The sequence below is a fragment of the Tursiops truncatus genome, chromosome 5, assembly GCF_011762595.2.
Source record: "Tursiops truncatus isolate mTurTru1 chromosome 5, mTurTru1.mat.Y, whole genome shotgun sequence".
Classification (NCBI taxonomy): Eukaryota; Metazoa; Chordata; class Mammalia; order Artiodactyla; family Delphinidae; genus Tursiops; species Tursiops truncatus.
Genome location: NC_047038.1, coordinates 74,957,325 through 74,970,488, shown reverse-complemented (window position 1 = coordinate 74,970,488; position 13,164 = coordinate 74,957,325). Strand labels below are relative to the sequence as shown.

The 13,164-nt window shown below is 33.8% G+C and overlaps 1 protein-coding gene across 8 annotated transcripts in view; it reads right to left on the bottom strand.

Moving 5' to 3' along the window:
* Positions 1–262: 262 nt before the first annotated feature.
* Positions 263–13,164, bottom strand: part of EXOC1 (exocyst complex component 1) — a 61,406-nt gene continuing 48,504 nt past the window's right edge. For 7 of the 8 annotated variants that reach the window (XM_073805288.1, XM_073805287.1, XM_073805290.1 and 4 more), the window contains 6 exons: positions 12,314–12,390; positions 11,559–11,787; positions 7,832–8,015; positions 5,752–5,951; positions 3,110–3,304; positions 263–1,445 (listed from right to left, as the gene is read on the bottom strand). In XM_073805288.1, coding sequence (XP_073661389.1) covers positions 1,293–1,445; positions 3,110–3,304; positions 5,752–5,951; positions 7,832–8,015; positions 11,559–11,787; positions 12,314–12,390 — 1,038 coding nt within the window. In that variant the 3' untranslated portion in view covers positions 263–1,292. The remainder of the gene's footprint in view (positions 1,446–3,109; positions 3,305–5,751; positions 5,952–7,831; positions 8,016–11,558; positions 11,788–12,313; positions 12,391–13,164) is intronic. The other variant, XM_073805292.1, reaches the window with a different exon arrangement.

Here is a 13,164-nt window from a genome sequence, read left to right as displayed (position 1 = left end):
ACAGTCACACGGCAGGGCATGGTTAGGGCCTCCATATAGCAATTTTGAGGGGACACAATTCAGTCCATAGCACATATTTCGTTAGACTTAGTCCTAAATACTAAATGTTTTTAATGCTATTATAAATGCCTTTATTTTTATTATTATACTTTTAAGTGGTTTATGGTAAATGGACATGTAATTCATTTTTATATACTGATTTTATAAGAACTTGCTTTTATACAAATGATAGCATGATAGATCTAAGAATAATACAACCAAATTTTAATTTTTTTGAAAACTTCTTTATTTTAGATTCACTGCTACACAGAGTCACATAATCCTCAAATTCCAAGTTTACAACTGATCATCACAAGATCCCTATCCATATATACATTAGTTAGAGGGAAAAAGTTCTATACAAAATTTTAGTAGTAACATTTGTAAGGAATACTGAATTAGTGAAAGCTGAAGAACTCCCAATGCATTACACATAGGATAACCACTCTTTTTTTTTTTTTGGCGGTACGCGGGCCTCTCACCGTTGTGGCCTCTCCCGTTGCGGAGCACAGGCTCTGGACGCGCAGGCTCAGCGGCCATGGCTCATGGGCCCAGCCGCTCTGCGGCATGTGGGAACTTCCAGGACCGGGGCACGAACCCGCGTCCCCTGCATCAGCAGGTGTACTCTCAACCACTGCGTCACCAGGGAAGCCCAGGATAACCACTCTTAAATATAAGAAGCGAGGCAATACAGGAAAATTTCCTGGACAGTCTGGAAAAATGATAAAGGCATTTATGATGAGATAAATTGCTTTAATTATTTATTTTTGGCTGCGCTGGGTCTTCGTTGCTGCATGTGGGCTTTCTCTAGTTGCAGCGAGCAGGGGCTACTCTTCATTGTGGTGCGCAGGCTTCTCATTGAAGTGGCTTCTCTTGTTGCAGAGCATGGGCTCTAGGGTGTGCAGACTTCAGTAGTTGTGGGAAATGTGCTTAGTTGCTCCACGGCATGTGGGATCTTCCTGGACCAGGGCTTGAATCCATGTCTCCTGCATTGGCAGGCAAATTCTTAACCATTGCACCACCAGGGAAGCCCGAGATAAATGCTTTTAGTACACAACCTATTGGGCAAATGAAACTGCCACATAGGTTGGTACTTTCGCTTTTGAATATTTGTGGTATGGTATTACCCATTTATCTGACATTCATACATAATATTTTAAGTCTGGTTCTCAAAACGGTTGCTTGATGTTTTTGAATAGTGTCTGGTGTACTCAGAGTGCTTTTTTCATTTATCTTTTCTTCTTTTGTAAGGTTTAGTGGGACTGCGCAATGCTGGAGCAATAGTCCAGAATGTCCTGAATAGTGAATTCCATTGTAACACCAGATCCAGGATAACAGCGAGCTATCAAACCTTCAAAATGCTTGTACTGGCGTATAAATTCATCCTGCATGGAGTGCCACACCACCTATAATAAAAATGAAAATAAGAGTCGTTAAACTATGAATGGAAATAATACAGTCAAGTATGTAGAAATAATGTCAGGATATATTCTAAGGATTTAGAATAATAGTTAAAAACATACATTCTGGAGATAGAAACTGGTTCCTTCCACTTATAAGCTTTGTGACCTTGAGTACATTACATCATTGCTCTGTGCCTCAAGTTCCTTATCTGTAAACTGGGGTAATGATAATAATACCTTCCTCACAAGCTTCAGGTGAGGTTAAATGAGTGGATACACGTAAAGTGCTCAGAACAGTGTGACACAGTAAGCACTCATTACATCTAGCTGTTATTATATTTACTCCAATATCCAACACCGATGTGGATATGCACAACTATGTATGAAACTAAGACTAATGATGAAATGAAATGCAACACTGAATGCCTGAATTTCATTTCATATGAAAGTTTAACAATTTCTTTATCTAAAATTGATGATGCAAAACACTGCTTGATGCCATGGAGGACACCAAGATGAGTCAGACCAATCATCTGCAATCAAAGGAATTTATAATCTGGAAGTGGAAATCACGATGCAGACAACTATCAAGATAGAATCTGATACACACATTGACATATGAGCTAATATTAATAGGTTATATTTATTGACTTATTTCATATCAGCACAGTACAAAGTGCTTTATGTATACATTATCCTTTTTAAGTCTCATGACAACCTGGTGAGGGTGGGTACTATGAAATCATCCCTATCTGCCAGTTGAGGGGATTTTTCCTTATAAACCCTAAATCTCATAAACCCTAAATTCCTAATAGACAACTTAAGATGATTTACTAAACAGTTTTACTTACACTTTTTTGCTTCTCATCTTTTAGCTCATGGTATTTCATCCACCTGGAAGGCCACTTCTCCTACTTTATCTGTTAAGTTAGTATCTGACTTTCAGAGGCTAACACAAATGCTTTCCTTCATGAAGCCTTCCATGGTGTTAAAATCAGAATTATTCTCACTCATCTCTGGGCCTTTTAGTACGGCTTATAAAGAATGATGGCTCAGTTGGCAGTTTAAATCTGACTCTACCATTCATTAGCTATAGGATCATGGTCATATTACTCCACCTCTCTTAGCTTTGATTTTCTCATGTATAAAATGGCAATGACAGTAATAGTAGTGGCCAGTATACAGGAGAGGTATTATTTCTACTTTTCAAATAAGGAAATTGAGGCTCAGAGAGGTGAAGTAATTTGCCCCAAACCATGAAGCTTTATCTGAAGCCAGATTATGAAACCATTTCCAGCTCCAACCCCTATGCTCAGAATCACTCCACTGTACTATACAACATTCCATTTCCTTGCCACCCTCAAAACTAAAACAAAACAAAAAAGCAACGAAAAAACCCATCCCCAAACAAAAGAAAAACAACTTAATGCCTCAAAACAATAAGAAAGAAATACAAAATAAACAGGAATAGTCATATAAACTTATATAAATATTATTCCTTTCTTCCCCTCACAATTCATTAATCTGGTCTGTACCTTGTGGAACTTTCCTCCTTTTCTAATTTCCTAAAATTAGAAAATGCATAGTATTTCTAGAGGAATATTTTGGAGAAAAGCGACATATGTAAGGATGTGCAATCTAGGATGGTTCAAAGAACTAAAGCATACCTGAAGTAAGTTCTCCTCTTCACATAAATGTTTGTCAACCTTCTTGTAGAGGTTATCTAGACCTTTTTTTACTTCCTTTCCAGGATACTCTTTAATAACTTTTCGGAGTTCTTGTTTGTTAAATGCAAGTTGATAGCTTACTTCCTCTTCTCTTATACCCTGTGCTACCCGAGCTTCAACGCCTTCAAAGAAATGCTTCGAGGAAATGGAAAGAAATAATGGCTAAGAACTGCTTTCATTACCACTTAAATTAAAAAAAAAAATCTGATTATAAAATAGTATATATTCATTATGTAAAAATCAGTGTGTGAAAATATAAAGGATAAAATAATAATCAGCTATTATCATGCCACTCAGAGATAACCACTATCAACATTTTAGATTTCCTGCTAGTCTTTTGATGTGAGTACATAAATGAGATTATAATTTTGCACGCTGCTTTTCCACTTAATATTTTATATGTTTTCCCAAAGTATACATTTTAATGGCTGCATAATGTTCCATCCAATGACTGAACTACAATTTGTTTATTCATTCCTCCAGTATTGGGTATTTAATATTTTTCACTCTTTTTTCTTAGAGTTGGCAAAATCTACTCATCCAAAAAAAAAAAAAAATCTCTTATAAATACAGTTGTCACAAATAACTTTTATACGTAAGTATTCACCCACATTACTGATTACTACCCAGCATAAATTTCTAGACTATAATTCCTCAGTTGAGGAGTATAATTGTTAAGCATTCTGAAGACTCTTCATATACATACACAAATTGCTTCCCAGAAAAGTTTATATTTATATATCAATTGGTTTATATTTCTGTCAACAGTATATGAGACTTTTACCTTACCATACTATCATCAGCATTAGCACAATTAAAAAACAAATCTTTGCCACTTTAAAAAGTGAAAAAAGTTTGTCATTTTATTTCACAATTCTTTGGCTATAAATGAAGTTAACCTGCTTTTCAGATGCTTAGTGGTACATTCAGAACCCTTGCCCATTTATATGTTGAGGTCTTGGTGCTTTCCTCATTGATTTTAAAAAGATCTTTTAGATTAAATATACTGACATGGTGTTACAAATATTCTCCTCAGGTTGTCTTTTTAATTATAATTGGTCTTTTAATATGCATATTGACTGGCAAGTCTTTATTTGAGCACAATATGACTTAATACCGACAAGCCAAATCCAGTCATTACTTTTCTCTAAAATTTTCTTAGCAATTATTATTTATTTATTCTTATAAATTATTAATTTTTTGACAGTAATTTTTGGACAAGTCTATCCCTGGTAATTTTAAAATTTTGTTTCTACAGAGACTTTTAACTGGTTATTATAACATATAGGAAATAAACTATTTTTTGATATATTTATCTTGAATCCTATTACTTTACCAGATAAAATAATTCCAACATATTATATACAGGTAATTATAACCTTGACTCTCCTTTGTATATCTTTATGTTTCGGTCTTATTGCATTGGCTAAATCTTCCATAACGATGTTAAATAATAAGGGGTCTATCAATGTTTCTGCTTTAAATTTGATTTCAAAGGAAGTGCCTCTATGTTGCAGGTAAGTATCATGCAGGCTTTAGGTCTGAGACCAACCTTCTACCCTAAAGGAATATCTGTCAGTTCTTAAGTTTTAGAAAGAATTGGTTCTGCATCTGATTAAATGTCTTTTAATCAAAACAATTATTTGAATTATTGACAACAGATACATAATTTTTATTTGACTCATTTCAAGTTAAAAACTTATAGAAGATGACTAATCATACTGTGGACAAAGTTAGTTAGAAGGGTCCATTTAAGCTTCTACTATGTTGCACAATTCTCTAAAACTATCATTTCTCACTTTTTAAAAATATTTATTTTGTTTATTATTTTTTGGCTGTGTTGGGTCTTAGTTGTGATATGCGGGCTCTTTTGTTGTGGCGCACAGGCTCCAGAGCACGTGGGCTCTTGTAATTTGCGGCACTCGGGCTCTCTAGTTGAGGTGCACGAGCTCAGTAATTGTGGCACGCGGGCTCAGTTGCCCCGTGGCATGTGGGATCTTAGTTCCCCGATCCCGTGACCCCTGCATTGGAAGGCGGATTCTTTACCACTGGACCACCAGGGAAGTCCCTCATTTCTCACTTTTAATGATCAGACTTGCTCTGGGGAATGAGAAGTCAAGAAAAGAAGCGAAAAGAAAAGGCAACGAACCAAACAATTTTTTGTTTTCCTTTTATCTTGATAAAGTTTTCAAAATCTTCATCTGAACTAGGGATAAAGGTTAGCCATTTATGAGGTAAGAAATAAAAGTCTGGTATAATGGAAAAACCTAAATCTACGGTTCACCCCCCAGCTTTGCTACTTTCCAGTTATTATAACTTTTCATTTACTTTCAGTTTCTTCGTTTGTAAAATGGGGATAATACCATCTTACTCCACATCACTGTTCATAGGAATTAAAAGAAATAATGTATATAAAACATCTAGCAGTGTCTGGGCACACTGGCAGCTTAAGTATCTGAGTCTCTCCTTCCTTATCCTCCTGCATCAATATATGAGCAAATTTAAAACAAATGTCTGTTGTGTTATTCATATGTACACAGGTTCAAAACCAGGAAATATATACTGAATGAAAATATACTTACATTTAGTTTTTCAAGAGGTTGTCCTAAAGAGTAAATGACATAAGACTGAAGGTGATCTGTGTATTTTTGTTTGGCTTCTTTTTTTTCAGCTTCTAGACATGAGATTTTCAAACGAGAAAGTGTTGCAAAAATATGGTGGAAGTTTTCCATCATGACTACATCCCTGGGCGTCTTCTGGCTTTCATTAGCTACTTTCTCCACTAAAATGAAAACAGAAAAAAAATAGTAACATCCTGATATAAGTATAACCATATTTAGCTAGGAAAAATTTACAGGATTTTTTTCATTTGTAAGTTTAAGAAGTAAGCACATTTCTGGACTTAATAGAATAAAATATATTGTATTGAAGGATTTTCACATCTACCTAAACCTAATAAAAAATCATTCTAAAATAGTCCCATATATATATATATATATGGAAACTTAGTATAGAATAAAGGTGGCTTTTCAAATCAGTGGGGAAATGATGAATTATTCAAAATGTTTAGGACAACTTAGCTGGTCTTTTTGAATACACTAAATTTGGATTCTTATTTCACATCTTTCAGACAAACAAATTCTAAATTGCTCAAGTACTTAAAATATTAAAAGCAAGTAAATAAATGAATATAATCATAAGTACTAAGAAAAATAAAGTAAATTAAAGAAATAATTTTGTGATAGTACGAACTTTCTAAGAATGGCACGAAACTTAGGATCATAAAGAGAAAGACAAATAAATATGATGAATAAATATTTCAAATAAAATTTGAAAGCTCTTGCACAGTAAAACATATCATAAACAAAACTGATTTATAGTCTTTCAGGTTTACAAAGAATAAAAAGATTGATAATACCTAGTAATATTGGGCTTTGATGCAGATGTGACAGAAACTTTCACCAAATGCTCAAAGCACTAAACTGGTATAATCTTTCTGTGTGGCTATTTGGCAAAAGCCTCAACACAGACCCAAAATTTTTGACCCAGTAATTCCATTTCTAATAATTGATCCTAAGGAAATTATTGGACAAGTGTACAAAAATATACGGAGGAAACTGGAAACAAACTAAATGCCTATTAACAAAAGATCTGGTAAATAAATAATGATACATGGAATACTATGCGATCATTAAAAATGATTATGGTTATCTATATTAATAGACAAGGAAAGACACTAGAAGTACAGAGTCTAGTAGGTTCCAAAACAGTGTGTAAGGTATGATAAAACTTTTAAAATTAGAGAACACACACACACACAATATGTACATATACACCAGTGAGAGAGATATACTCAAAAGTTTAGCAGGGAAAAAATTAAATGTTATCTTTTCATGATTAGATTACAAATTATCCGTATTTTCTTCTTGATTTTTAAAATCAGTTTGCTGATTTTTGGGGGTATGTAATGAGCATATATTACTTTACAATTAGAAAAAGCAAAGCTACTTTGAATTTTAAAAGAACTATCAACCATACAAACATTCAATCATATAATTTATCTATCTTTCCCCTAAACCTGTTTCCACTGAAAATATGTTATCTATAACTGGTGATATCATTCCACTTCCTGTCAATGTTTTAGCTTTAAAAATTCCTGAATAGATGCAATCAGATCATTTATTTCAAATTAAACAACACATCCACACTGTTTCTGTAACTTAATTGTGTGATCTGACATAGGAAGACGGTGAATTATAGTATTTTAGCATTAATCTACCTTATGTGACACATATGAAAACAGGCCTAAAGAAGTGAATTGATTTGTTTAAGGTTACACAGACATCACTGCTGATCATCTCTGGAAGACTCTTGCTAAAAAGCAATGTAATCCGGGAGATCATTTTTTGTGTTTAAACAATGAATTTCAATTTTGCATAGTGATAAGCACATATGAACCCTAAAATATAAGTGGTTCCTGGTGAATACAAATGGGTTTTATGTATTGCTTATTTTTCAAATTTAAGAAATCTTTAATTTCAGAAAACTTAAAAAAAGACTATAGAACATGGAAAATAATGAACATATCTGTCCCCAACTTCTAACATACCAGAAATAATGAAAACCAACCAAAAAATTCTTTAGAATGTAACAAAAGCTTACCATTAACAAACACTCCTCTGATAAGTTTAGTATATGCTTTATCTAGATCTCCACGACGCTCAGCATTTTTAAAGATTGATTCTGCAAGTCCAGCAAACTCTTCAAATTCAGCAACAAATGGGAGAATTCCTACTTTACTCTTCTTTGAGATCTTTACTTCCTCCATTTGCCTTATTTGGTTACTCTAAAGATAGGCAGAACGCAAGGGAGAAAAATAGCCAAGCAACTTAGAAACAGCATATAATTTAAAGCAAATGCATACATCATAGAGACAGGACATAATTTAATACCTAGAACATTTTGAATGTTTACTAAATAAAGATGAATACAATACGGATAACTAAGAAAAACTATTTCTACAGATTAAAAAGTACATATATTTTACATAAGAAAATAAAGTCAAAAAATATACAAATTATTTAAAACAAGATGCAATCAAAGCTTGTGAACCTCAGGTCTTTGTTTAAAGTAAAAACAACCAATAAACATTTTTATCATTTACAAAAGATAAGTGTACAGTGATTGCCCATTCTGGGACAGAGCAGATATCAGAGCACACACGGGATTTCTCAAGATTATTTCTGGTTGGTGGCTATGCGGTCAAGTTTGAGAACCATAGCTTATTTCCAAATCATAGCAGCCTAAAACTTGTTTGGATAGAGAAGTTCTGTATTTTTGGGGTATGAGGACAGAGAAGGAGAACAGGCATTTCTACCATGGATTTGCATTATATAATTTTCCATGTATCTATTAGTTACTTATTCTAAATTTGTAAGCAAAGTGCTTCTGTATGATGGTGACAAAGTGCAAAAGGGATGTTTCATATAGACAGAATCTAGACACTTGGGTTCAAAATGATCCCTGGGTTCAATTACGGTTCTGTGTACTTCTCAGGTTATCTAGATCTATTCACAGTAAGAATTACATTGCCAAGTAGTGTTGGATCATTTTCAACTCTTACCTAAAATTTCACTGTGTTGAGGTTTTGGGGGTAAAACCTGAAAACCATATGACATGTGGATTAGAAAAGTAATTGTTCTTTTATTCAATATGTTATTGCAAGTCCCAGTCACAGCAATCAGGTAAGTAAAAGAAATAAAAGGAATCTAAATTGGAAAGGAAGATGTAAAACTCTCACTATTTGCAGATGACATGATAGTATACATAGAAAATCCTAAAGATGCCACCAAAAAACTATTAGAACTAATAAATGAATTCAGCAAGATTGCAGATAACAAAGAAATCTTGTTTCTGTATATTAATAAGGAACCATCAGAAAAAGAAATTAAGAAAACAATCCCATTTACAGTTGTAACAAAAAGAATAAAATACCTACGAATAAATCTAACTATGGAGGTGAAAGACTTGTACTCTGAAAACTGTAAAACACTGGTGAAAAAAACTGAAGACAACACAAATGGAAAGATAAACCCTGCTCAACGACTGGAAGAATTAATATTGTTAAAATGACCATACTTCCCAAGGCAATCAAGAGAGTCGATGCAATCCCTATCAAAATACCAATGGCATTTTTCACAGAACTAGGACAAATAATTCTAAAACTGGTATGGAAACACAAAAGACCATAATAGTCAAAGCAATCTGGAGAAAGAAGAACAAAGCCAGAGGTATTATGCGCCTTGGTTTCAAACTATACTACAAAACTACAGTCATCAAAACAGTATGGCACTGGCACAGAAACAGATACATAGATTTATGGAACAGAACAGAGAGCCCAGAAATAAACCTGTGCTTATATGGTTAATTAATCTATGACAAAGAAGGCAAGAATAAACAATGATGAGACAGCCAAATCTTATCATTTTCAAAGGTTTAAGAGTGCAAATCCATGTCACTATAGTGTGAGGAATCCTGAAAAGCAAACTAAATACAGCTAAGAAATGTACCGGATTGCAGAGTCCAGCTTGGTAGTACTTGATGTGTCAGTTACTTTCTAATTTTATCTCTGGTTCTTGTTAGGCTAACATTTTTAGCACTGTTCCTTGAAGAATAGTTTGGGCTTGGCCACCAGATGAAAGTGCCAAACTCAGGTGCTATCTATTCCACTTTCTGCAGTCATCTGACATTCATGTTTCTGTCTTAATACACAAAGACCCATTCATTACCCATTCATTATGCCCTAGGTTCTGATCTTGTCCCATGTACCAAAACATGTAACACTGAGCAAACACAATCAACCAGACACTGAGAAGATGTGAGTTAAAATAAGACACAGAGAGTGATGACAGTCAGCAGAAGGAACCATCCTTCTCCCTTTGGTGATAAGAGGTATATCCTTTAGAAATACACGCAATTTAGGAGAAAATGAGTTTATACATTTGTCTAGGTTAATTTTGCTTAATTTCTTCACTTCCCACTCTTGAGAGTAACATGAACATTCTTTAATAAACTATTATTAATTACTAGTACTATTATCACCACCACCATTACAAGTGATCCATTAGTAAGCTCTTATTCTGTGCCAGGCAATGTGCTAAGCACTTCTTTTGAACCCATGTCTACATCTACCTGATACTACATCTTACGCTTTCAACAACTATGTTCTATTGGGTTGAGAGGTATTATATAAAGTTATATTTTCCTGATAAAAGCAACAGAACCTTCATATTCTGTAAATATATAGTGTCCTCATGATTCAGTGTTCCAGTTATGTTAAATGGGACTCATTATCTTAGCCTTTGGTAGTTCTTCCTTTTCCTTTTGGCTATCAGCTTGCAATCAGATCTTCCAGGTTTATCATCACCTCTGGAGAAGGCAGGGTAGGGAAGAGGACAAGCCTTAAATGGTTAAATTTCATAATACTTCAAATGCCAAGTGAAATCACTTGGTAGGGAAGGAGGATTAACAAGACTGTTGAGGTGACATTTAAGTTTCTACAGTGGACACAGACTGTTTTTAAACTTTTAGAATCTCAATAAATATTTTTAGAAAGTATAAAAAAGAATATGGACTTTAACTGCCCTTAATATTTTTATTATTCTCCCATTCTTCTATGGCTATTCAAAAGCTGGATTTAACTTAGAGGTTACATAGTAGAAAAATTCAGATAATAAATATCCACTTTTATATACTAAATATATTAATAAAATGAAACTTTTTTTTTAGAACCTGGCCCAGTCCAGTTCATACCTACAAGCTTACCAAAACCTAACAGGAAAAAAAAAAGTTAATGATCTTTGTTCCCTATTAGAAGGAGGAAAATGGTGATTGCCAAAAGTTAACATAAGAACAATTTATTCTTAAAATAAAGCAATATGATTATTAATTAAAGCTATTAAACTAATAAACTAATTTAAGTAAGCAATTAAAATAATCCAGTTATTAATTATCTTATTGGAGTATATTAAAAGAAGCAAAACAATAAATTCAAGTGATAGTTTCAATTGTTTCATTAAATCTATGGTCATTAATAGTCAACTGAAATTTCAGTTACTTAGTGGATCTCTTATGCAGCTGCTGCCTCTATGCCACCTACTCCAGAACTTGCCAAGATTCACAGTGTAGATGGGAAACTAGATGGCACAGCACCATCCAACTAGCTCTGTTCATGTAAATTGTAGCCAACACTCTGTTTCAAGGCTTTGGGCAGTAGATCCCACAGTGGAAAGCTGGAAATCTCTTGGTTTAAATACATTTTTTTTTGCAACAATTAGAATTCTAAGTTATTAAAAAACAAACAAAAACAAAACAAAAAAAACGAACTTACAATACATTTATCAAAGTTCCTTTTGACAGTCACTAAAACATTTCCCAATGTAGTACTTAGAAAAGAAGCAGGGTCCACATTTTGTGCAGTCCACACATGATGACTCATTTTGACTAGCATGTAAAGGGAGTTAAAGCTATCGATTTTGTCTCCTAATGCAATCAGGTTGTTCAGTTCTGGCTCAATGCAGCGAAATATTTTAATCATCATTTGGCGAATCATATCTTTCCTGTTCAGAAAACATACAAAATATAGAAGTTATTACAAGCTTCAGGTGTATTCATCTTCAACTTTATCCCCCGGGTATACATAAATGACTAAAATTTGGTATTTCAACTAACACTGTCCAAATATGATGAACTAATTATCCTATAGTGGTTTCCAATATAAACATATTTTTTTGAAGTTAAGTTTTATCACTCAAAGTAACTTGGTCATTTGTAAAACCGGGTCCTGAAATGTACTTTGTGATTTCTGAGAAATACACTGCAATTCAAATGCTACTTCCTACCAGCAAATATCAAAATTGATTGCATTTCTGTGGCTGCTATAGCAAAAAGAGCCGAAGAGCCATAAACAGGACCAATTTTACTTCAGTAAGATGTTCGATAAGACATTGGGCACACAGGCTGATGCTCTGAGTGCTGTCAGTTATGGAGAGTCATGTGAACTCTTCACTGAGCAGCACTCCTTCCTGCTCAATTTAAAGTTTATTTTTTTTCCAAAATAAACAACAGATAGTAACAAACACATACTCAGATGAAACAGGCAGTGGTGTGCCAGCATTATGTTGCCGTGACGACGTTCCTCCATCTAGCTCCTCTGCTTCAGTCTGCAAAAATTATTCAGGTACTTTACATAATAAAAGACCAACAATTTGACTAGTTTATATAGCAATAGCCTGCTCAGTCTTAAAATTCCTAGGAGAGAATATATTATGAGAAATAATGATTTTTAAAGGCAGTATTACCGACAAAACTATACAATTTAGGATGCTGTTTAAGAATGTTCAGGAAGTGCTATGTTCTTAGATTTTATCTTAGAATTACTGTGGCATGAGAAGTTGTGTTTGTGTGTGTGCAATGAGGGGAAAGGAGGAGAGAGAAGGTTGAGGAGGCTCAGAGGAAGCATGGGAATGGAAAGGCAGCTCAACAAAAACATCCAGAAACAACTTTCAAGAGAGAATTTTAAAAATTAAAGAAATCTCAACGATCATTTTAATAAAATTTTGGTATTAAAAAATGCTATCGAAAGTTCTTACATAAGCTAACAAGTAAACATATTAACTACCTGGACCACCTACAACAACAAATCCCTAACCATTTAAAATAATTAATTTGTCATTCATTTTAGGCCTGCTTTTGATATGTTGGTTCTCTTTTTTAAGATGACCTTAATCTAAAAAAAAACTCACTCAATTTGCACTGTGCTTTTAAGTTCTTCAAAATATTCTTACAAATCTCTCATTTTACTTTCTTACACTTATGCCATCAGAGAGGCATGATGAATAGGTACTATTATACCTATTGCACAGATGAGGAAAAACAGGGATTAAATAATTGCTTTAAGGACTCATAGCTAGTTAGTAACAAAGCCATAAGATTCA